Source organism: Solanum verrucosum, unplaced genomic scaffold (genome assembly GCF_900185275.1).
Source record: "Solanum verrucosum unplaced genomic scaffold, falcon-dt-bn FXZP01000137.1, whole genome shotgun sequence".
NCBI lineage: Eukaryota > Viridiplantae > Streptophyta > Magnoliopsida > Solanales > Solanaceae > Solanum > Solanum verrucosum.
In genome coordinates this window covers 252,552-278,272 of record NW_026020405.1, presented here as the reverse complement: position 1 = coordinate 278,272, position 25,721 = coordinate 252,552, and the positions used below count along the sequence as shown (strand labels likewise).

General features: G+C 33.7%; 5 protein-coding genes and 1 pseudogene across 5 annotated transcripts in view; 3 read left to right on the top strand and 3 right to left on the bottom strand.

The window, feature by feature from the left end:
• LOC125840407 (uncharacterized) overlaps window positions 1-25,721 on the top strand; it is a 203,681-nt gene that overhangs the window by 163,828 nt on the left and 14,132 nt on the right. The window lies entirely within an intron of this gene.
• On the top strand, window positions 1,328-4,098 carry LOC125840387 (L-type lectin-domain containing receptor kinase S.4-like). The gene has a single exon (XM_049519360.1). The coding sequence runs from the start codon at window positions 1,868-1,870 to the stop codon at window positions 3,911-3,913; it is 2,046 nt and encodes a 681-aa protein (XP_049375317.1). The 5' UTR covers window positions 1,328-1,867; the 3' UTR covers window positions 3,914-4,098.
• On the top strand, window positions 10,961-13,016 carry LOC125840388 (L-type lectin-domain containing receptor kinase IV.1-like). The gene has a single exon (XM_049519361.1). The coding sequence runs from the start codon at window positions 10,989-10,991 to the stop codon at window positions 12,993-12,995; it is 2,007 nt and encodes a 668-aa protein (XP_049375318.1). The 5' UTR covers window positions 10,961-10,988; the 3' UTR covers window positions 12,996-13,016.
• Window positions 16,864-18,852, bottom strand: LOC125840293 (L-type lectin-domain containing receptor kinase IV.1-like). Its single transcript, XM_049519257.1, has one exon. The coding sequence runs from the start codon at window positions 18,838-18,840 to the stop codon at window positions 16,864-16,866; it is 1,977 nt and encodes a 658-aa protein (XP_049375214.1). The 5' UTR covers window positions 18,841-18,852.
• On the bottom strand, window positions 19,346-21,651 carry LOC125840391 (laccase-17-like; annotated as a pseudogene).
• LOC125840291 (aspartic proteinase PCS1) lies at window positions 23,818-25,165 on the bottom strand. The gene has a single exon (XM_049519256.1). It carries the CDS (start codon window positions 25,117-25,119, stop codon window positions 23,818-23,820), a length of 1,302 nt encoding a protein of 433 aa, XP_049375213.1. The 5' UTR covers window positions 25,120-25,165.

Sequence of the window (25,721 nt, the reverse complement as noted above, 5' to 3'; positions counted from 1 at the left end):
AGAATGTGTTAGATTTTACTTGTTTAATATTATATAAATTTAAATACATATTTATAGACATTCAAAATTTAAAAATACATAGATTTATTTATTATTATATGCTAATAGAAAACCTTCCAAGAAGTAATTATTTTGGAGAAAAATTGCAAAAGGATAGGGACGAAAAGACAGCATAATTATCCAGTTGGCATTTTTGGCCCTTTTAACAAGGGGAAATAATATAATAAAAACATTGAATTTAGCTGTTCTTTAAATAGCAAACAGAAAATTTCCAAAAAAAAAAAAGAAGAAGAATAAAGATCATCATATTGTTTATATTATAATATTTCTACTCCTTTCTAGGAAAATCACGTTTGCCGGGCAAAAGAATTATTTTAAATTGGCTTGGAAATAATTTTGTGTAATATCTAAATGGAGCACCATGAAAAAAGACAAAAGTTAAATGAGAGGTCTATTTTTCTTAAGCTTTAAGCCTCCATGATTATGCGCGATGGGTTTGTTTGGTAGATGAAATAAGAGATTATAATTACATAAAATAATTTTCTTTAAAGGTATCAAATAAATGAGTTAATATGGATGAATTAAAATGTGCGGTTATATCATTTTGTATAATGTGATTCAACTTTAAAGTGTTTAACATCGAGATAAATCAAAATAGTTCAACTTTAAACTAGGGATGTGTGAACAATATTGGTTTGGGTTGTAGCATGCAATATTGATAATCAAATCAATAAGATTTTGATGGTTGGGTAATGGGGTATCAATTATCTATGTCAATCGTTTAGTTATTTGATTAATAAATGCTAACAAATATTCCCATGACATATATTAAAAAAGTATTTCCGATAAAATGTATTGCGGCTAAAATAGAATTTTATTTTTAAAATGATGTAGTCCAAAACACATTTTATCTTACTAAAATGATAACATGTATCATATTATCGACAACTCATTAACCAAATAGCCAAAACGATATCCAAATCAATAACCCAATAAATAGGACACTGAACTATTACAAAGTGGACAAATCAATAACATGTACCATTAACTCAATAACTCTATTATACATATGATATCTGAAGAGCATAAAGTGTACCCAAATTTTATCTTTACCTCATGAAGGATAAAAAAGTTATTTTCTAAAAATTCTTGACTCAATTTTATTATTGATTCGAACTATCGATCCGTATTTACGTTTGATGTCCAACATATTAAGTTGTAGTCCTAGGTTATACACACTATCAACTTATAGTGGTGTCACTGTCATAATAAACTAAAGTATACTAAAATAAACAAAAAGACAGCCACCATAATAGTGCTACAAGTCCAAAGACAATAATACATTTTTGCTAAGGAATAAATGTCACTCTCCTTGTTTGCCTTGATTGTATTTTTTCTGTAACATTTCTCTCACACACCAATAGTACATTTTTTTTCACTAAAAAGTAGAACAATCTTGCTACAAAATTCTCAAATCTTGTATACCTTTCAGTCCAAATCTCACCTACTCTTGATAAAAACTTTAAATCTGACCTGAAAATCTTGAAAAACAAAATACCCTTTACAAATGGTGTTCTTCTTGTTTGTGTAACATTTTTCTGAGACCCCAAAAGTGTACTTTTCATTATAAAGCATCAATCTTTACTACTAATTTGCTCAAATCTTCAGTACCCTTGAAAAAATCTTGAAATTTGACCTGAAAATCTTGAAAATATAGCTTTACAAATGGTGCTCTTCTTGTTTGGCTTGGCTGTGTTTCTGTAACATATCTCTCAGACCCCCAAAAGTGCCTTTTTCATTATAAAGCAACAATCTTTACTACAAATCTTGAAACTTGCCTGAAAATCTTGAAAACCCCCTTTTGGAAATGGTTAATAGTTGTCTTATACTACTCTGTTCATTCATTTCCTTCTCAATCCTAGCTTCATCTCAGCAACTTGATGGCTTCATTTATACAAGATTCAATGAACCAAACAATAACATTACCTTAAGTGGAATTGCTGAGATTAGTCAAAATGGATTCATTCAATTAACCAATGAAACAAGTAGATTAATGGGGCATGCCTTTTATTCTTCACCTTTTCAGTTCAAGAACTCAACTAATGGCACTGCTTTTTCATTTTCAACATGTTTTGCTCTTGCTATAGTCCCTGAATATCCAAAACTTGGTGGTCATGGACTTGCTTTTACCATTTCTCAGTCTAATGATTTCAGCACAGCTCTTCCAAGTCAGTATCTTGGCTTACTAAATGCTACTGATGTTGGTAACTTCTCAAATTATATATTTGCTGTTGAATTTGATACAGTACAAGATTTTGAGTTTGGGGATATTAATGACAACCATGTTGGTATAAACATTAATAGTTTAAGGTCTAATATGTCTGCTGATGCATCTTACTTTGATGATGATTTGGTAAAACAAGATCTGAATCTCAAATGTGGTAAGGTAATATTGGCATGGGTTGATTATGATTCTGTTACAAACTTGGTTAATGTTACACTTTCAAGATTTGCTACAAAACCAAAGTTGCCACTTTTCTCTTATCATATAGATCTCTCTCCATTTCTCAAAGAAAATATGTATGTTGGTTTTTCTGCTTCAACTGGTTTGCTTGCAAGTTCACATTATGTTTTTGGTTGGAGCTTTAAGTTGAATGGTGAAGCCAAATTTCTAGACTTGGATTTACTTCCATCATTGCCTGGTCTCAAGAAGAAGCACAGTGGCGTAATCGTAGCTATCTCGGTTATAGTAGTTGTTTTGGTTTTGATTGGTATATTAGTTGCTACTTATTTAGTTAGGAGATTCAAGAATGCTGATGTTATAGAGTCTTGGGAGCTTGAGGTTGGTCCTCATAGATACTCTTATCAAGAACTTAAGCAAGCTACTAGAGGTTTTAAGGATAGTGAGCTTCTTGGGTTTGGGGGATTTGGTAAAGTTTACAAGGGTGTTTTACGAAGTTCGAATATGGAAATAGCTGTGAAGCGTATTTCACATGAATCTAAACAAGGTTTACGCGAATTTGTGTCTGAAATATCTAGCATTGGAAGACTCCGTCATAGGAATTTGGTTCAATTAGTAGGTTGGTGTAGACGTCGTGGTGACCTTTTACTTGTGTATGATTTTATGCCTAATGGAAGTTTGGACAATTTCTTGTTTGAAAAACCTAGAATGGTGTTGACATGGGAGCAAAGGTTCAAAATCATCAAAGGGGTTGCTTCTGGTTTACTATACTTACATGAAGGTTATGAACAAGTTGTGGTGCATCGAGACATTAAGGCTAGTAATGTGCTATTAGATGGAGAGTTAAATGGCAGGCTTGGAGATTTTGGACTAGCAAGACTATATGAGCACGGATCAAACCCGGGCACGACTAGGGTGGTAGGCACATTGGGGTACCTTGCACCAGAATTACCAAGAACAGGACGTGCTACTGAAAAATCTGATGTTTTTGCCTTTGGTGCATTGTTGCTTGAAGTAGTATGCGGACGTAGACCGATTGATTCAAAGGTGGGGCCTGAGGAATTAGTTCTAGTGGACATGGTGTGGAACAAATGGAGAGAAGGGAAAACTCTTGATGTTATAGACAAGAGATTGAAAGGTGAGTTCAATGAAAGTGAAGTTGTGATGGTGTTGAAATTAGGACTAATGTGTTCAAATAATGAGGCGTCGTCTCGACCTAGCATGAGACAAGTGATGAGTTACTTGGAAGGTGAAGCTGATATTCCTGATGCTCCAATGGCTCCTGGTGATTATAATGGAGGATTTGGATTCGACGAAAACGAATGTATGCATTCTTTAGCATCTTCAAGGGGACATACATCATGTTTGGCTAATGGAAATGTTGATGGTACATTTGTTTCTGTTTCTACTGCACAACTTTCATGTTTATTTACTGATGAATTACCTAGGTAGTGATTGTGAAGTTGTGTGCAGAATTTTATAGTTTTCAGGAACATTTTCCTGATGAACACTACTTTAAAGTTCAAGTTATAAAAGTTTAACCAATGTTTTTGGTCAAGAAATATAGAAAAAATTAGTGTTTGGTAAGAAGGAAAATGCTTTCTCGAAAAATAAGTAGTTTTCTTACTCTGTTTGATAAGTAACTACAGTATTGTTCGAAAAATATTTATATATATAATATAGACAAACACCTTAGGGGGTGAGGTGGGGTGTAGGGTATGTGGATGCAAAATGGAAGGAGCAGATGAATGTGTAATGTCACTTGTGAAACTGCGTTTTATTCATTGGTGCACTTTGAATAAAGTCTTTAGAAGGAAATATAAAATATTACAAACAATGGAATGTGGGATTTATGCTATGGTCATCCGTAGGGGTATACATGACTGGGTTGGTTAAGGTTTTTCAAATATCAAACCAAACCAAACCAATAAAACTCAGGTTTTTCATTTTTTCAGATTTTTTTGGGTTTTTCGTTTTTTCGGATTTTTCCGGTAAAGTATTCATACAAACATATAATTTACTTGTACTTCAAATATTTCTTTAGTCCTATCAAAATACAATTATCTAAAATGTTTCTTAAGAAAAAATAACACAAAATATTATATGAGTAATGACACTAAAATATCCAACAAAAAAATAATAATAATGAAATCGCATAAAACATATATTGTAAATTAACAAGTCATAATGAAAATGATCATAATTTAAAAGTACTAAATCATGCTAAAATAAGATTAATAAGTATTAGTTACATGACTAAATATTAAAGGAAATTAAAATTATATTATGTATTTGAATTGTTTAAACCAATGTAAAATCAAAGAATAAATATTCAATATTATTGTCATTCTTAGTGTTGAATTAATTTTCTTTTTGTATTAGTATTAATTTAATTTTGATTTAAGCTTTATTATAATTACCAACACCTGTGGACTATAATCTTTATTGAACCATTCAGAATTCTAAGTTTCAAACTTGAAATAATATATTAAAAGATAAAATCTATGAAAAAGTATAAGAAATATTTAAAAATTATATCAAAAGTAAATATTTTTATGTATACAATAAAATTTTTAAATTATATATATAATGTCGGGTTGGTTTGGTCTCGGGTTGGTTTTTTTTAGTTAAAACCAAACCAACCCAAATATAGTCGGGTTATTTTTTCCAATACCAAACCAAGTCTAACCAACCACGAGTCGGGTTTTTTTTCTCGGTTTGCGGTTTGGTTTGATTTTCGATTCGGTTTTGTACACTCCTAGACTCATCCGGTCTAACATATGGCAAAAAGATTCGGAAAAATTATTTAAATACACAACTTATTTTATTGTATTCTCTAAAATTCTCTATCATTTGAAAAAATTATAAAAATCTTTATTCTCTCCTATTCTCGGATACATCACTTTACGCGATGTATCGATCGAATACATCACTTTACGCAATGTATATATTGGGACGTAATACATCACTTTACGCGATGTATCGATCGGATACATCCCTATATGCAGTGTATTGGGATGCTGAGTGATATATCCGAAATAAAAACATGATGTATCGGAATATTGGTGATGTATTCGAAACTAGGACATGGTGTATCGGAACGTTTTGGGATGTATCCGGATTACACCAAATTTAAGGGTTTTTTTTTGTAATTTGAAAAAGGATAGAAATCAGAAGTAATTAGCTCTTAACACTATGGGATTTGTATAATTAGCTCTTTCCCTCTTCTTTTTTTTTTAGATCTAATGGTGTTTTGTATTGTTATTATGGGATGACATATGGTTTTGTGTGGGTGATGCAACGCAAAATTTGTAGAAATGAGGAAGATAAGTTTTTGAGACATGGTATATCTATTTATATTTCAGTTATATATGAGTATATATTTCATGTATATTTCCTTTGTATATGTGTATATCTTTTATATATGTCCATGTATCTCTTGTATATCATATATATTAGTACATAGTAAAAATTACGTAATTAGGCAATCATCTCATATGTATTTACAATACATCACTATAGTTTGAAAGAATTATATAATTTATAGTTATAGTTAGGGTTTTGTTGTTATTTTCTCTCTTTGCACTCTCACTCTCTCTCTCTCTAACATCTCTCCATCGCCTCTTTCCTCTCCCTGCTTCTCTCTCCAGGGGCGGACCTACATGGTCCTATATGGGTGCTCGAGCACCCATTAATCTCGTATCGAATTATATATATTTATATAGAAAGAAAGAAGAATTGTATATATTTTATTAGAGAGCACCCATAGGAACAATGATTTAATTGGCGTGGTGGTTTATTGTGGATCCTCGAGGTCTTTCATTCTTTTTATTTCTTGGTTCGATTCCCTCCAAAGACATTATTTTTAGTTTAAAAATTAGCTCTTCTCTTACTTATTGATTCTAATTGGACTTCATTTTATTTTTCTCTCCCATGCAGATTATTGCTTTTCTCTTTCGCTAGTGGCCTTTTTTAGCATTTTTTTTATCCAAGATAATTTTTATTGTAATTTTTCTTCTTTAATTTTTTTTTATTATCGTGCTTAAATATGATTGTCCTTTTTTATAACAAGTGTTAAATTTGTGCACTTATATTTGTGATTGATAGCTAAGCAATAACGGAGCCATATATACTCGAGGGGTGTCGACCGACAATTCTTTGTCGGAAGATTATATTGTACGTGTAGTTAGGTAAAAACAATTAAAAATACTATATATATATATATATTGACACTCCTTAACTTCTACACTATTTTACTTCTTTATATTTTGACACTCCTAAGTCAAAAAATTTTATCCGCCACTGTAGCTAAGGGAGCACCCACAACCTTAAAATCCTGGATTCGCCACTGTCTCTCTCTCACCTCTCTCCTCTCCCCTCTCCCTTCTTCTCTCTCTCACCTCTCTCCTCTCCCCTCTCCCCTCTCCCTTCTTCTCTCTCTCACCTCTCTCCTCTCCCCTCTCCCTTCTTCTCTCTCTCACCTCTCTCCTCTCCCTTCTTCTCTTTCTCGCCTCTCTTTGTCTCCTCTATCTCAATACAAATACAAATACAAATGTTAAGTATCAATTATACTAATACAAATGACAACAAATTAAAAATTAAATTATACAATATATATATATATATAGTAAGTGTCAATTATACATATCTTTTTCAGTGATACAAAATAGAAATACATATGTATCCACTGATACAACATTGATACAAATGATAACAATCAATCATACAAATATGAATATTGAACTTGATACAACATTGATACAATTGTATATGTTGGTACAATTTATTCATTTATACAAATTGTATATGTTTATACGATTGTATTCATTGATACATATAAATACTAATTACAAATATATAATTTTCTAGCAGATATATAAATATAACTATTGATACATATACATTATAATATTATTTGTGAGATATTATAAAAGTATACCGTAATGGCATAACATGACAATAAATCTCGAAAAGGAGTTTGAATTGAATATAGATAAATATAAATATTCAGAAGTAGATCGATATGCTAGCAGCCTAGCAAGATGATATCACTCCTAAAAATATGGAAAATAATAAATTCAAATATAATAAACATTTCAATTCATTAAATATGAAAACTACCAATTGTCTCAAAACTGTCAAACAATTGGAATTTTAAGGACATTTTGTGACTCTCATTTTTGTCATTGTGCCGCAAATTTTGAAAAAAAAAAACATTGTAATGTATGCAACTTATTAGTACGAAAAGTAGTTAGAAATTCAATGCCGGAATTAGGAATTCAGCTAAGGATATATAATGTCTTTTTCTCAATTTTGAACTTTTAATAGTGTGTAAAATTAAATATATACTCATAATAGATAATTTAATCTTTATACACCACATAATTTTTCAGCCAAGAAAATACTAAGCTAAGATGACTCCACCCATGGTTAGAATCAGAGGCGGACCCACTCCTCTAGGTAGGGGTGCACGTGCACCCGGTAACTTTAAAAAAAATCATGTATATATATGTATACCTATTTTGAGAAACTGACATAAATTAGGATATAATTAACAGTGCAACCATGAAAAACGTAGGAATTTGATTGTGCTGTTGGTACAAGCTAGAGAATCCACCCACGAGACCTAAGTTTGAATCTAGCTAGAGTGTTATTTTATTGTTTTTATTTTAAATTTATCTTTTTATCTTAAAACTCGTAAAGTCTTCTTATTCGCTTGGTTAGAATAGACTGATATATAAATTATAAGGCCATGTCATCGTGAAATTCAACTTGATTATGACCAAAGGGCCACCCTTTCAATCTTCAATTTTTTTCCCCCATATTTAATATACAAACTACACTATCTTGATTGATCCATTTTTTTATGAATGAAAAATAAGACTAATTCAGATTCTTGTAAAGTAATTTCATTTAAAGAATAAAACGCTTAATCTTCATTTTATAGACTTAATTTTTGGTTAATAGGTGAAAGAATCACAACCATTTAAGTATACATTCTAAGGTCCAAACTTTCAATTATAAATATAACTACTAAACTACTCTCTTCGTCCTAATTTACGTGGAGGTGTTTGATTGGGCATAAAGTTAAACGGAAAAAAGAAAATTTTGAATCTATTGACCTAAGACAAGTATGAAAAATCTCTATGCTATAAATTACTCTCTCCGTCTATTTTTATTTGTCTTCCGAATTCAAAATAAATGTTCATTTTTTTTAGTCTAGTTTGAAAAACAAGATTTACCATTTTATACTCACTTTATCCTTATTATTAAGTATTATTCATTTTAAAACATTTAGATGATTTGCAATAAATAGGTGGTAGTATATGAAAATTATTATTTTATTTATTATTGCTTATGAGGTGTGTCAATTTAAACACGCTCAAGTAAAAATAGACGGAGGGGGTATTTAATTAAGGGTTAAAATGAGGAAATTAAAATCAATTATTATTAAATATAGAAAAATGACATTCTTTTATGACTAACTAAAAAACAAAAAAAATGTAACATAAATTAAAACAGAGGGAGAGAGTATTATATTAAATCCACACTCGAGGCAGAAGTAGATAGAATTTAATATTTATGAATTTTTACATCAATTTCAAATATAATAATAATTAAATAATTTTAAATATTTAATAAATTTTATACAAGTTATTGTAATGTGAACTTATAGGTCACAAGCTAGATCTGCCTCTATCCAAAAGTTTTAATTCCCAACATAAATGAATTCATAGGTTACAATAAATAAAGTATGCGAACAGTAATGCAATAGAAATTAAATTCTTGCAACTTGCCAACATTATTTTGCAGATTCCTTTTAAAAAGGGTAATCAATTGATATTTACTAACATTTTGTATTATATCTGTTGAGTGGTTGCCATCATCAATTTATAATTTATTGAAATTTTAATGAGGAAATTACCTAGTTTGGTAATCCATATCTAATTGTTTAGATGTTTTTACTACGTTTGCTAAAATGACATTTTAAGAAAAGGTCTCTAGTTGAAAATATAGACCTTTCATCTTATATAAATCCAAATTTTAGTACATGTATGATGAGCCAACTTGGTAGATGACTTTTTTGGATTACATGAGATGATTTGGCATATTGTAACATTTTTGGATTACCGACCAAAGTTGTGACGTGAGTGACAGAGTCGAAATTTTTATTAACGGGTTCAAAATATACATATAAACAGACGAAGAATATAGAGCTTTCCTCTCTTGTAAGTCCAAATTTTAGAACATGTATGATGAGACAACTTGGATGACTTTTTGGATTGCTTGAGACGACTTGGCATATAGTAGTACATTTTTGCATTACCAACAACTGGCAACATGTGTCTGGTTGTGGTTGTTAGGTTCGAAAGAATTAGAGCATCCTGCGAAAGTTTACAATTATAAATCATATCGGTGATAAATCAAATAACAAAGAAAAACATACTAAAAGTATACTATTAATATAATTTGATCAAGCAACCTGCATATTATAAAACTAATAAAGAATTAGCATAAATATGTTGGAAGAAGATCTTCCTCTAAACAAAACTCTTAAATATGTACAATATGGATGCTCTTGTGTTTTTGGTATGAGAAGACGAGTCTTCAATTTATAGAGGTTCAAAATTTCTGCAGAGAACTATTTTTTTTCTTTCAGAAAAAAGTAAAAACAACTATGGTAATGATTTGATTTTTCTTCAAGAAAAAAGTAAAATTCAAATATGATAAGAAAAGGCATAATGCATCAATGTGTCATTTAACTTAACTTCATTTCACATTTATGCTCTTCAATTTTGGATGTGTACAAATATACACTTAAACTTGTATAAAGTTGAACAAGTAGACACATGAGTCCTATGTGACATATATAATACACATAGAACACCACGTAAGATGTCAATTGTCATGTAGGGCACCACGTAGAACATGTATTTATTTACTCAACTTTATACAAGTTTAAGTGTCTACTTGTACACACCCAAAAAGAGGGCATAAATTGAAATGAGGTCAAGTTAATGACACATTTACGAATTATGTCAGAAGAAGCAAAACTCTAACGAAAGTAGGATAGATAAGACTCCTCCACCCTTAAGGAAACCGACAAAATAAGTCGGTCCAAAGAACCGAGGGAAAACCTACCCAATCCGTCGGTAAAATTTCAATGACATTTTTTAAATTTTATTGAAACCGACGGACTCCTTCAGTTGTCCCTCGGTTTTAACTGACCCAAGTCAAACCAATGATGTATAGTCGGTCGATTTTCCTTAAAAAACTGAGGGAATCTGTCGGTTTCTATCCTCGATTTTTGCACTAATTTATTAGTAGTGAATGGGCCTTACTCGACACGAATCCAGATTAGTCAGGGCCCAATGTGGGTAACGTACACCGAAATGGAAAACCTAAAAAGAAAATAATAATTTTGGATTACTATAGAAGGAAGGACTTGGACATAGCCTTGTACATTTTGTCATTTATTAATTTTCTCATTTGCCTCACCATATTTTCCCAAACAAGAATATTCCCAATGTTCTTCAATCTTTTCATACTAGTAGCTCTCTTTTTAGTTGATTTTTCACCAGCTTCTTGTGAAGTTGATGGATTCATTTACAATGGATTCAAATCAAGTAATCTTAGCTTAGATGGCATTGCTAATATTACATCCAATGGTCTTTTGTCGTTAACAGATTCCAAAACACAAGATCAAGGCCATGCTTTCTATCCAAATCCAATTCATTTCAAGAACTCACCTAATGGTTCTGTATTTTCTTTCTCCACAACTTTTGTGTTCGCGATAAGGTCTGATTATGGAATTTTGAGTGGTCATGGACTGGCTTTCGTTATCGCGCCACATAAAGGACTTCAGGGGTCTTTGGCAAATCACTATCTTGGTCTTTTTAACTCAGGTAATAATGGGGATAAATCAAACCATGTTGTTGGAGTTGAGTTTGATACACAATATAGCGCGGATTTTGGTGATATGAATGACAATCATGTTGGAATTGATATAAATGGATTGAGGTCTGTAGCAAATCACACAGCAGGTTATTTTGATGATACTGGTTTTTTTCATAACTTGACTTTAATTAGTGGCCAGGAAATGCAAGTTTGGATTGATTACGATGGCAGAACTAAGCTAATCAATGTGACAGTAGCTCCATTACATATGGAAAAACCAGTTAGTCCACTTTTGGCTTTGAAATATGATCTTTCGCCGATTCTTAATCAGATTATGTATGTTGGTTTTTCATCATCAACTGGTTCAGTCCCAACACATCATTATATCTTGGGATGGAGCTTTAAGGCAAATGGGAAAGCTCAAGAACTTTCTCAACTTCCTAGTCTTCCTCGTGTTGGGAGCAAAGGGACTTCAAGATTTGTAACGATTGGTTTACCGGTGATCTCTTTGGTGTCAATTGTTGTAGCAACCTTAGTGGTGGTTTACTATGTAAGAAGGAAGAAGTATGAAGAAGTTCTTGAAGATTGGGAACGTGAGTATAGACCGCAAAGGTTCAGTTATAAAGATTTGTACACTGCTACTAAAGGATTCAGAGAAAAGGAGCTGTTGGGAGCTGGAGGATTTGGTAAAGTTTATAAAGGAGTGATGCCTGTAACCAAACTTGAGATAGCTGTAAAGAAGATATCTCAAGAATCAAGACAAGGGATGAAGGAATTTGTTTCGGAGATTGTAAGTATAGGCCGTATACAACATAGGAATGTAGTACCACTTTTGGGCTATTGTAGGAGAAAACGGGAATTACTTTTGGTTTATGAATTCATGTCTAATGGAAGTCTAGACAAGTATTTATACGACCAACCAAGACTCACCCTCGATTGGAACCAAAGATTCAGAGTTATTCGAGGTGTAGCATCAGGACTTTTTTTCCTACATGAAGAATGTGACCATGTAGTGGTTCATAGGGATATTAAGGCTAGTAATGTCTTGTTGGATGGTGAACTAAATGGCAGGCTAGGAGACTTTGGACTCGCGAGGCTGTATGGTCATGGGACCGATCCTCAGTCTACTCGTGTCGTTGGTACTCTTGGTTACCTTGCACCAGAGCATACTAGAACTGGCAGGGCAACACCTAGTAGTGATGTATTTTCATTTGGGGCATTTCTGCTTGAAGTTGCATGTGGTAGGAGGCCGATACAGCCAAGACAAGACGGTGATGATCTGATTTTGGTCGATTGGGTGTTCTCGTGCTGGAATAGGGGTAATATACTTGATGCTGCTGATCCAAACATAGGCATTGATTTTGTTCCAGGGCAAGTGGAGTTGGTCTTAAAGCTAGGCTTGTTCTGTTCTCATTCAGACCCCTCGTGTAGGCCAACCATGCGACAAATCTTGTTGTTCTTGGATGGTGTTGTGGCCTTACCAGAGTTATCAGAACTCGGTGTTTCATCAGCTAGCCTAACATTTGAACATCGCGGAGGTTTTGATGATTTTGTCAAGTCGTATCCATCTTCTTTGGGCCATGCATATTCCGGCTCTCCATCTGTAACAGACTCCTTTCTCTCTGGTGGCCGTTGATTCGTGATGGTTACTAATGTATTGAGCCTGGTAAATATAATCTTGTTTTGGTGGATTATGTATTGATAAATTAGAGTAACTTATGATGGAATACTATACACCATTTTATGTAGAATTAATCTATGCATGAAGCGTGTAATAGAACAGTTCATAACATTAAAATGATTCAGGCTTTGATAGTACAGTTTACAATGGAACAATATACAGAGATAAGTACTTTCCTGCTTAAGAAAATACTTATTTTTCTTTCATTGTTAAGTTTTCACCTATCCAATCAATAATTGTTTATGACTGACTCGTCATTAACTCGGTTTTTGGGTCATAATCATTATATAGGAGAGATGACCGAGTGGTTTAAGTCGTAGCATTGATTCATAGGAATCAAGTCATTCATTGGTCTCTTTCCCAATTCCTTGTGATGAAGGGCTCTATAATTGCCTTCCTCAGCTGTTGGATGCTTAATGATTTCATGACTTTACATGTTGACAATGACAAACTGCAACCACAAAGCACTCTTTGACTGTTATTACCTAGTTTTCTATCTCATTCCGATGGGGGATTCGCCTAAGCTATCATATATAGCCCCCCTTCTTTAGAAGTTTGCCTGCCTACGAGTCCTTTTTGACCAGCCCTAGTCTGGTCAAGTACGTTGAAATTCTTTTTGATATGGGTGGCAGTGTGATTCGGTCTCAGGACCTCTGTCTGCTCTGATATCATGTTGAAGTATGTGATCATCTTATCTAAAAATTTAAGTTGTTAGAGAGAGCACATTTTTATTAATTAATTGAATTCTCAGCGGACATCACCCTCACCACAGTTCTTTTATATACATCCACACGCATAAAATGCACCTATATGCAAAATTCCTACTGTTAATTAGGTTTTAGTGCTTCATCGTACAATCATTTTGCAAGAGGATCCTGAATAAGAAGTGGAAAAAATGTCAAATTTAGATACCAAAGCTAGTAATTTTTTGTTGAATTTGCTGTGAAGGGAAATTTTTTTTGTAGGAAAATGTTGGTACAATTTATTATGAGTAAGTTGAATAGTAAAATTTTGGTGGCTAATCTTACGTATTTTAAGTTCTTTAAGTAGGACACAAAGAAAGTATATTTTAGTGGTAATTGTGTCTAGGGTCCGCCTCAAAACGAACATTTTTTGGGCACCACAAATTAAAAGGGACCCTCTCTAAATATATGAATCAACATAGACATTTCGCCCACAAATGAGCAAACTATCCAAAACAACGTTAACTCCATCTATTCCACTTCAAAATACAACTCAAATGTTTTAAGGGAGCTCGCTCATAAATAGACGACTATAATTTTTTGAATTAGCTTTTTACTAGCTTTCATGTGAAAGAATATCTTATTTTCAACAATAAATATATGTTCTTATTCACTTCACATTTTCTCAATCTTTTATCTTCTTCTACTAATATTATATTTTGATATTTGAAAATTAATAGTCGTGTTTCAACAATCCATGTACGTAAATGTGAAGAGTATTGTAAAATGAAATTATCGTTGACTTCAAAAAACTCTAGTCGTAAGTTTTGGAGTTATGCACGTTCAAAGGTAAAAAAAAAATTAAATTGTTACATGAGTACTGTAGTGGATTTCCTTTTTCACGAAACCCTCCGTGGGGAATTAGGGGAGCGGTATGTACAATATCACCATTTTTACATAAATTTTGGGCATATAGGAGGCAATTTACAGGAATTAGGTGATTTTCTTAGTTTTTAGTGTGTGTTTGCCCATTAATAATAGGTGATATGACTTTCAGAGGATTTTCTTACAAAACCTTCACGGAACCCTTCGTAGGGAGTTGGGGAATGGCACGTACAATCTAACCATTTTTACGTGATTTTTAGACATTTAGGAGTCAATTTATAGGAATTAGGCGATTTTCTAAGTTTTTCGTGTGTGGTAGCTAATGAACATTGTGGTGATATGGCTTCCGAAGAATCTTTTTTGCAAAACCTTCACAGAACTCTCTACAGGGAGTAGGGGGAGCGATGCGTACAGTGTCACCATTTTTTACGTGATTTTTAGACATTTAGGGGCAATTTACAGGAATTATGCGATTTTCCTCTTATTTCGTGTGTGTTAGACCATGAATATTGTGCTGATATGACTTCTAGAGGATTTTTATGCAAAACTTCACGGAACCCTCAGTTGGGGAAGCGGTACATACAACCTCACCATTTTTACGTGATTTTTGGGCATTTTATGGTCAATTTACAAGAATTTTGGCAATTTTCTTAGCTTTTCATGTGTGTTGGTCCATGATTATTGTGGTGTTATGGTTTATTGAATATTTTTTGCAAAACATTCCCGAAACCCTCTGTAGGAAATTGGGGAAGTGGTACGTACATTCTCACCATTTTTATGTGATTTTTGGGCATTTAGTGGGCAATTTACAGGAAATAGTCGATTTTCTTAGTTTGTTGTGCGTGTTAGTTTATGAATATTGTGGTAATATGGCTTCTGGGGGATTTTTTCGGAAAATTTTTACGGTACCCATTGTAGGGAGTTGGGGAGAGCCGTAAGTGCAGTCTCACCATTTTTTTCGTATTTTTTAGGCATTTATGGACCAACTTACAGGAATTAAGCGATTTTTCTCAATTTTTCATGTGTGTTACAATTACTTGGTCTATTGCGTCAAACCGTCAATATGCAACTTCACATTTGCCACAATACTTCAAAACTATAGACGTATCTTATAATTATGTTGAAGACTTAGAACTCTTGACCATATATTTTAGGATTCCTTAATTTTAAAATAGGGAAAAGGCTCAAATATGTCATCGAACTTTCAGAAAAGGCTCATTTATGCCATCCGTTAAAAGTTTGGCTTATCTATGCCAGTACCGTTTAAGAAAAGGCTCGTTCATGCCATTATTTTTTAACAGTGATTTTGCAAAACCATTTTCTACACGTGGCCAATTATAATTCGGCCACGTCATTATCAAAATTCTGAATTAAAATAACCCACCCAAATTTTAAAAAATCCCCAAACAGTTAACATTCACCCCAGCTCAGGAGCTTCCTAGATGGGTTGTCTACCATGAGCTAGTCTTGACGAGTAAGGAGTACATGCTGCAGGTTACTGAACTGAAACCGGAATGGCTTGTAGAAATAGCTCCTCACTACTAACAGTTGAAAGATGTAATAATTAACGGCTGTAATTCTCTATATATGCCTCATTCTATGCATAATGCTGCACGCAATAAGACTAATCTTCGATCTCCATATCCTCCTATTGTCCTCGGTGAACTGTAGGTCTAATTCATTAGAACTCAGATTCAACTATAATTAATAAGAAGATGTGATAATTGAAATGATCAACACCCTTTTAAGCAAATTCTTATGTTTTCTTCACTGTGGTCCTAATTAACATAATTTCTTGGTTGTGAATTGTGATAGTGACTAGTAGTAGAAGAACGAATAGTCAAATTTTGTGGGTATGTACTATTCTTCATTTACACTATATGGCCTGGAAAATTTTCTTTTGTTAGCAGCTGTGTAGAAAGAATATAATATGTGATTATTTTCCACACCAATTAAGACATGTATGGACAAATTTATGCAAGTTAAGTCAAAATTTTCTTCGACGAAGAAAGTGTCTTATAAGATAATAACTATTAGTTGAGTGACTATTTGAGAAATGAATCAACTCGACTTTTCTCATAGTCTTCTTTCCAATTCAAGAAACAAAACTGGTTCATAAGCTTAAAGGATTAAAGAAAAGAAAATATTCACTCCAAGATGCCTAAATGAACCAAGTATACAACCTTAGGTGGAAGAAATATAGCTTATATAACAAGTTTTATTTTTACTAGGAATATATTAAAATTTCGCCCGAGTCATCGACCACCAGAGAGAAGGGAGTCAGTAACAGAAGAAGACCATGACATTGCAGAATGATCAAAGCCTGCAAAAGTTAAGCTAATATTTGAAGTTTGCATCAGTGATAACTCTGGCAAAGGCAGGGCATTTTCCAAGTACATCAACACTTGCCTCATATTTGGCCTAGCTGCTGGTTCTGTCTGAGAGCACAATAGTCCAAGTTTTAGTACCAACTCAATCTCTTCTTTTACATAGTTATTGCCCAAGTTTGGATCAATGGCTTCAAGAATATCACCTCTAGTCCAACAAGAGAATACATAGTCAACCAAAACGAGGTCCTCATCTGATACCCTTTGATCTATTGGCCTTCTCCCACAAGCCACCTCAAGTAAAAATGCTCCAAATGAATATACATCAGTGCTAGTTGTGGCTTTGCCTGTTCTTGTATGCTCTGGGGCAAGGTATCCGATAGTTCCAACAATATGCGTAGTCTGAGGATCTGTCCCATGATCATACAATCTTGCTAGCCCAAAATCTCCTAATCTTCCATTTAATTCAACATCTAACAACACGTTACTCGCTTTTATATCTCTATGAATCACTACTTGTTCCCACTCTTCATGAAGATAGACTAGTCCTGATGCTACGCCTTTGATGACTCGAAATCTTTGGTTCCAATCAAGAGTGCAGCTTGGTTTGTCAAACAAATACTTGTCTAGGCTTCCGTTAGGCATGCATTCGTAAACCAGAAGTAACTCTCCTTTACGCCTGCAATAACCCAAAAGTGGTACTAAATTCCTGTGACGTAGCCGGCCAATACTAACAATTTCTGAAACAAATTCCCTCATCCCTTGTCTTGATTCATGAGAGACCCTCTTGACTGCTATCTGAATGTTGGATATGGGCAATACCCCTCTGTAGACTCTACCAAATCCGCCGGATCCCAACAAATCCTTGCTGCTAAAGCCCTTTGTGGCAGTGTACAAATCCTTGTACTTGAACCTGTGTGGTCCATAATCAAGCTCCCACTCTTCTTGCAATTCAGCAAACTTCATCTTCTTTCCTATGTAATAAATTATTACCAGGACTACAATCACAAATGAAACTGAAGAAATCACGGGCAAGCCAAGCAATAAAAGCTTGGATTCTTTCTTAGGTACTACTCGAGGAAGCTTAGGAAGTTGAGAGAGATCAAGTCCTTGAGCCATTCCATTCGATTTGAAGCTCCATCCAAGGATATAATGTGTTGAAACAACTGCACCGGTGGATGCTGAGAAGCCAACAGACACGTTTTCATCCGTGACAGATGAAAGATCGTAGACTAAGGACAGGAGAGGACGGTCTGGTTTTGCAACGTGCAGTGGAGCTATTGTGACATTCATATGCTTATCCACAGAATCATATTCCACCCAAACTTGCATTGGCTGGCCACTAGCTAGAGTTAAGTTATTGAAGGATTGCTCATTACTGTTATAATAACCGGCCGGCTTGGCTATTACAGATTTTAGGCCATTGATGTCAATGCCAACATGGTTGCTGTCAATATCATCAAACTCACGGTTCTGTAGCGTGTCAAATTCCACCGCAACAACATGGCTGGTGGCATTTCCATTACTAGAATCATTAAACAAGCCAAGATAAGAGCTTGGAAGTGCTTCTGGAAGCCTTCTAGCTGGTGCAATCACAAAAGACATGCCATGACCAGCTAAAATCGAGTACTCAGGCACTATGGCAAAGACAAATGTGGTTGAGAAAGAGAAATCTGAACCATTAGATGCTAAATTCATGAAATTGATAGGTCTAGGATAAAAAGCATGACCCTCCTGCAATTGAGAAGCATTTGTTAGCCTTAACAAACCATCTGATGTGAACTCTGCTATTCCATCAAGACTCAAGTTTGTTGAGTGGAACCCGTTGTAGGTGAAGTCGAGATCTTCTGCAGCTGCATAGCCTAATGGAGCATGAAAAAGCAAACCAAGAAACTGAAAAATCATGGCTAAAAACAATTTCTCCATGTCTGCTCAGAACTCTCCTGGGATTAGTGCTGATAATAATCACAAATATGACTATCTATCTCCTAATGCTCAAGTCTACAATGTAAACTCTGTAATGTCATTTTCTTGAGGCCAGCCAAACATCAATATGTATACATGACAAATAATCACACAATATAGTCAAATCTAGTAGGCATGTATTTGACATTTTGTTATCATCAATTGTCACACATTGCCTCAAATTTGTGGCATTTAATAACAACCCCTCATCTTCTTAGGTCATTCTTATAGGGTCAGCTGTATCAAAGGGTATAATAGCTCTGCTTAGATACATGTTGTCGTTGACCTACAACAACATGTAACTCGACATCAAGCCTCGTATGGTACCAATATAGCTAGCGTAAGTATATACAACTTACAATAATTGTGGATTATTCTGAATGCAAGGAATAGTAAGATAATTTGAAAGGAAGGTTATAAGTATATTAATTCTCATTATTCATTGCAAATCAATAAGAGTTATGAATTTACAAAAAATCCTTGACTCTCTCTCACACACATAATCAAATAAAAAAAAAATGGAAGGTACAAAAATTGCACAAAATTAAATTCTCAACATTTGGGAAGATCCATTGGTGGAGGAGGCAACTTTTGATTTGGAAGTTTTCCATTTTGAACCAACCAAGCCATTTTCAATCCCCAACTTGTATGAACTTCCAAGTGACAATGCATAAACCACACTCCTAGTAACAAACAACAAACATACATACATACATCATTATTCGTAGAGTTAGAAATTTTAACCAGATATATAATACTTCGAATGATATTTGAATGCAAATTCTTATAAAGTTACCTGGATTATCCGCGAGAAATCGAATAGCAACCCAACCACCAGAAGGAACACCCACAGTGTTCCTTTCAATAGGATCAACAAGGTTAAAATTTGAAGGATCCTTATTAGGGTCAAAATTTCCAAATCCTTGTCCAACAACAAAGAAATTGAATCCATGGAGATGAAGAGGATGACTTTCAAGACCAAGAATGCTTGTATCTTGCATTACTAACTCCACACTTGTGTTAAATGGCAAAACCATAAGTTTTGTGTCATTATGAACAAGAGTGTTATTTGGAGGATTTCCAGTGTAATTAAACCAATTTAAAGGACTATAAGGAAAATCAGGTTTGTATACACCTTTGGATTGTCCAAAGAAATGAGATTGAAGAAGAGCAGTTGTAGGTAATATAAATGACACATTATTGATTGAAGCTGAGAATTTTGTACCATTAGGTCCTTGACATGTTTTGTTTTGATCACAAGGACTTGTTCCAAGACCTACTGTGAAAAACAAACGTTTATCGACGTTTTGAGGTACATTAGCAGGGAATTGAGGACTCGCAAGACTTCTTAATCTACTAGTAAAATTGGTGACAAAATTTGTGTCATTCAGAGCTGGTAGTAAAGGCAAGGCTTAAAGAGCGGTAGATTTTTCAAATGGAGTTTTGTTTTTGATTCATACTCTAAAATTCCAGCAACTGTAGAGTTGTCAAATGTACCAGAACCTGTCACATAAGGTCGAGCAATCATGTAAAATGTGGCATTAGGAAAATGAGGCTTAGTTTTGAGAAGAACATTATGTGTTTGCCCTGGTGTAATAATAAGTGTATTTGTCTCAAATGGTTTAACGTAAACTCCATCAGCATCGATAATTTGGAGAGTATGATTTGCAATACTGAAGAAAAGCTCATCATTAAGTGCAGCGTTGATCAATCGAAGAAGATATGTCTTTCCAGGCTTCACCTTTAGTTTAAAAGTATCTGTATAAAAAACATATCTAAAAGTGTTAATATCATATTCTAGTGCACTAACATTATATGGAAAGCAAAATAATTGTTTTATTACCTTTTGTGGAGCAGTTATATAAAGGTCCAGGAAGTCCATTGATAGTATAAGCATCGGAAACATTAGGGCCTCCACCTGTTTGTAAAGCTTGTGAAATTATAGCTTTAGTATCAGCATTGAACCATTCTCCTGTGTGACATATAGATTGTATTCAAATAATTAATTTCTTATAGATAAATTAGTCAAGGATTATAAAAATTTCAATTAATTATGATTTGTTCATTACCAAAGATGATGGGGACTTCTTTGTATGGTTTAGCAAATGGATAAGGAGTATTTTTCTTAGGAAGAATAATAATAGGACCATAGAGAGTTGATCTCAACCATGAAATATGTGCATGCCACCAAAAAGTTCCTCTTTGACCAATTATAGTGAAATTATACAAATATTTTTGGCCAGTTTGAATTGGACATTGTGTTACATAGGCTGGTCCATCTGCCCATCCACTACGAACTTGTCGAATTCCATGCCTATATAATAATCGCGAAATATTAAATATTGCTCGTTGAACCTTATGAATTTCACGAAAATAAAAGTTAATTCGTTTACCAATGGATGGAAATGTTGTTGTGAACATGATTGACAACTTCAATTTCAAGACGATCACCTTCCCTTGCCACAATTCTAGGTCCAGGAAATTGTCCATTTACTGTAACTATACTCTTCGTGTGACATAGTCGTGTCACATTTTGCATTTTTATCTGAAACACGAAAAAAATAAATGTAAGTATATATATAGTATTAATTCTAAATAAAAAAATAATAATTCACTTAGGAAACTATGCAATTATATGTATACATACTTCAAATTTATAGTGTCTGGTTGCAGCGGAAACGCTAGGGAGGAGACACGATGCAATCATCAGAGAGACGAGAAATATTTCAATAGAACCCATTTTCACGTAGAGAAAATAAAATCTCTCTGATTTTTTTTCCTTTTGTTACAAAACTTGACTTCTTGTTGTTGTTCTATTAAGTGCATGGGAGTGATGTGTATATATAGAGATGTTTGGTTGATTTGGTGAAATTATAAAAAAAAAAATATAGAATTGAAGAGAAAAGTGAATAGGTTGATTGTAAGCTATGTTTGGTTAGACCAACTGTTGTTGTAGAAACAAACTTTAGAGTGGTGTCAAAGAATACATATTTTTTTGTATATTAATTTGTATATCATTAGTATATTTGTCATGCAAATATTTCACTATGCGTATGGATTTTCCTTCTTAATGACTCATTGAGGATTAATTAATTTAGGCTTCATATATAGACAACTATAGGTAACCCTGAGGGGTAGCTCAGCTGGTAAAGGCCTGGGACAAAGTCCTTCAGGTCGCCGGTTCGAGCCCCAGCAGGGCCACTGGAGGCATTACAAACCGGCCGCGTCTCCAGGGCCCCGTGGAACTAACCGTGGTGGACCCGCCTTGAAACAGCGGGACCCGGTGGGTACAGCTAGTCGGGTTCGCAAAGCGACGCCCGGAAACCACGGTAAAAAAAAAAAAAAAAAAACTATAGGCATGATTTTGACGGTCTTCCATACATGATATATAGCCTTGAGGAAAAAGTTTTTACAAAGTGTTGTCATTATCATGAGAAAATTGTAATATTATGCTACTCTCTCGTTTTAATTCGTTTGTCTGATTTTGACTTGACGCGGAATTTAAAAAGTACAAAAGGTGATCTTAAACTATTAGATATATTGAATGAATCACCAAGATGTTAATTAATTTTATGATTTTAAATATGTCATCTAAAAAAATAAAATTAAAGAGTTGTTTAAAAATATAAAAAATCAACTGATTAAAAAAAAGTAAGAGAGATAAATTGAACCAGGTTGAGTCCTAAGAATTAAGATAAATTGAGGCCAATGGGGATTCAAATATTTTCCCTTTTATTTGTCAACATATCAGGTGAAAAATGATTTCTCAATACAACTACTTCGTCGAGAACAATTGTCAATTTATGAGTTATAGATATTTCACAATCGACAACTTATATTTTTATTAGTTATACGTAAGATTTATGAGATGGAGTAATTGTTAACAGATAATCATAGTCAGTAATTGTGAAAATATATATATATATATATATATATATATATATATGTGCAAGATATTTATTGATTTATAAATATAAACGTTCGATACGAAAATTTTTTTTATCGAGTATTACAAGTTTGGAAGATGAGAGTTGAAGAAGCTTAAGTTGGTGAGAAAAGGGTTTTCACTTGTTCGGTGTCTATCCCTTTTCATCATCAGTACTAATAAGGAGATTATTATTATTATTATTATTAGAGTATGGAATGTCTAATATGGGACACACAAAGGAATTTTACTTAAGTAATATGTAATTTATGGATATACATTATGTTACACACCTAAAATACAAGTAACATGTAATTTTGTGCAAGGTGTAAATTCAAAATTTAGATAGAATAGTGATATGAGCATAACTTTTTGACCTGCCACTCAACATGACTTAGGAAAAAGTTATAATCATGAAATTTATGATTATTTTTGCATGAACTCTTTAAACATTGACAAATTTGAAAAAAAAAACTCTAATGGTTCTATTTGAGCAAATCTCCTAAACAAATTAGATATTACTATTGATATACAATGGATGACAATAATTTTGAAGTGATACAATTATGTTAATATGTAACAAAACTTTAATTCAATCAACTAAAAGATTTATTTCAATAACATACAAACAAAATAACTCAATGAGAATACATAACTAGACAAAGAAGATTATTAATTGCCTTTGAAAATTCAACACATCCTTTATGTTGAATCACAAAATGTACAAAATGGTGAAGGCCTCTCTTTAAAAAAAATCACCAACCATTTCTAGTCTTGAAACAACTACCCCCACCTTCACTTGATGTCTTGCAACTCCAAGTATGGCAATTCATAAATTTGAGGGGTGTTATATACATTACTTTGGGACCACTCAAACCTCTACTTGCAAAAATCCATTTATCACATGACATGTTTTCCATCATCTCCATTGGTTATCATTAGGGCCGCGATAGAACCACTCTGCAATTTTTGACTCGAACTATATATAACTTTCAACGAGAAAAACCAAATCTTTGACTCGCTATATCACATCGTACTTGAGCAAAACCAATCCGAGATTTTTCAAGATCATACTCCACCCATACATTTTGTTGATGATGGTGTCCGATAATGTACGCTTCAACCGCTAGTAACTCGGAATTTCCAAACGTAAAACAATGTATCGAATCTTTTCCCCGAATTTCACCAGGTACTCGATACAACAATCGTTCTCCTGAAACCGTTATTTCTGCACCCCGAAACACTAAACCAACCGATGGTAACTTAGGTAACCACGTTTGATTAACAGGTACCCGATAACACAAGTCCATTGCACCTTGAAAAACAAAATCTTGATCCTCAAGGACCTTAAGAGTTCTCATAGTTTGATTCAAAAACTCACTCCTTAGTGCAGTGTAAGCTGGACCTAATAGGAAAGTAAATTGGGTACCCGAATCAACCATGGTTTGACCCGCCCCGGTATGATCGGGTATAAATACGGATTCGGGTATCGGAAGTAATTTATTCGACACTTTAATACCTTCAAGTTTAATAGTATACGCAACTCGATCAAAATAAGGTAATGGAAGTGAAATTTCGACTAACGGAGTGTAATTTAACGGTAAAATCCAAGTAAAATTCGATTCACCAAAAAGTAAAATACCAGAAAAATCAAGGCTCGAAATGCAATAAGAAAACTTCTTAAACCCCATTTGTGAAACAAAAGATAGAGATCCACGGTTCATACCCATTAACCCGGTTGTCTTTTCGTCTTCATCCGAATCACTACTGAAACACGAATCCATTGACCCGAATATCGTACCCGTAAAATTCGACCCGCCAATCGTAAACGTATCCATAGCTAAATTCCCTTCAGAAGACGAAGCATCTGCGTAAGAAAGCACAGCATGACAGAAATTCTTCGAATCACAAGAAGCTGGAATGGAGAAATCTTGAGTTCGGGTCGTGCAAGTGGGTTCGGAGCAAGAAACGGGTCTGTAGGAAAGTGAGCGGTTCGGGTTGAAAATGGGTTGTTTGATTCGGGTTGAATTTGAATGTAGCCATGAGAGTTCACTACCTGTATCAAGCACCATTGTTACATTCTGTGGAGGCGTACCGACTGAAAGGGAAACAGTAAGAGTAACATTGTGAGTAAATGGGAGTTTATTTGGTGCGGAAAACCCAGATGTGATTTGTTGAGTTTTTAGGGGTAAAATCAAACTTGGTGAAGCAATTTGGGTACTGAAATTTGATGTGGAAGAACATTTGAGGAAGAAGAGAAATGGTGTGAGGAAGAAGAAGAGAAGTAATTTCATGGTGAATTGAAAGAGGAAAAAAGTTTAGTGTTTGAGTTTTGGGGACAGAGAGTTTGTGTGAAATTTCTATGGTGATGGTGGCTTCAAGTGAAAATTGGTCATAGCCATTAAAGCTAAGCAATATTGAAAGTTTGTTACGATGTCGTTTTTAACCCTCTGTCTGGATGGTTGTTACGTCCGGTGTCACGTAGGACACATGTGTTTATTTGTTTAATTTTATACGATCTTTTAGTGTGCATAAATATACAAACATGTATATAATTAAAGACATAATACATAAACATGACTCTTAACTTGGCATTATCTGGCAACTATGACCTTTAACTTTGGATGTGCACAAGTAGACACTTAAACTTGTATAAAATTAAATAAATAGACACATTCTTCCTACATGGCACCCTATATAGCAATTTTACGTCCTACGTGTATTATATCATGTAGACGCGTGTGTCAATTTGTTCAATTTTATACAAGTTTAAGTGTTTACTTGTACACACTCAAAGTTAGAGAGCATAGTTATCCGTTGAAATCAAGTTAAGGCTCATGTTTATGTATTATGTCAATTAAAAAACACTTATGTATTGTATCTTAATATTATATTG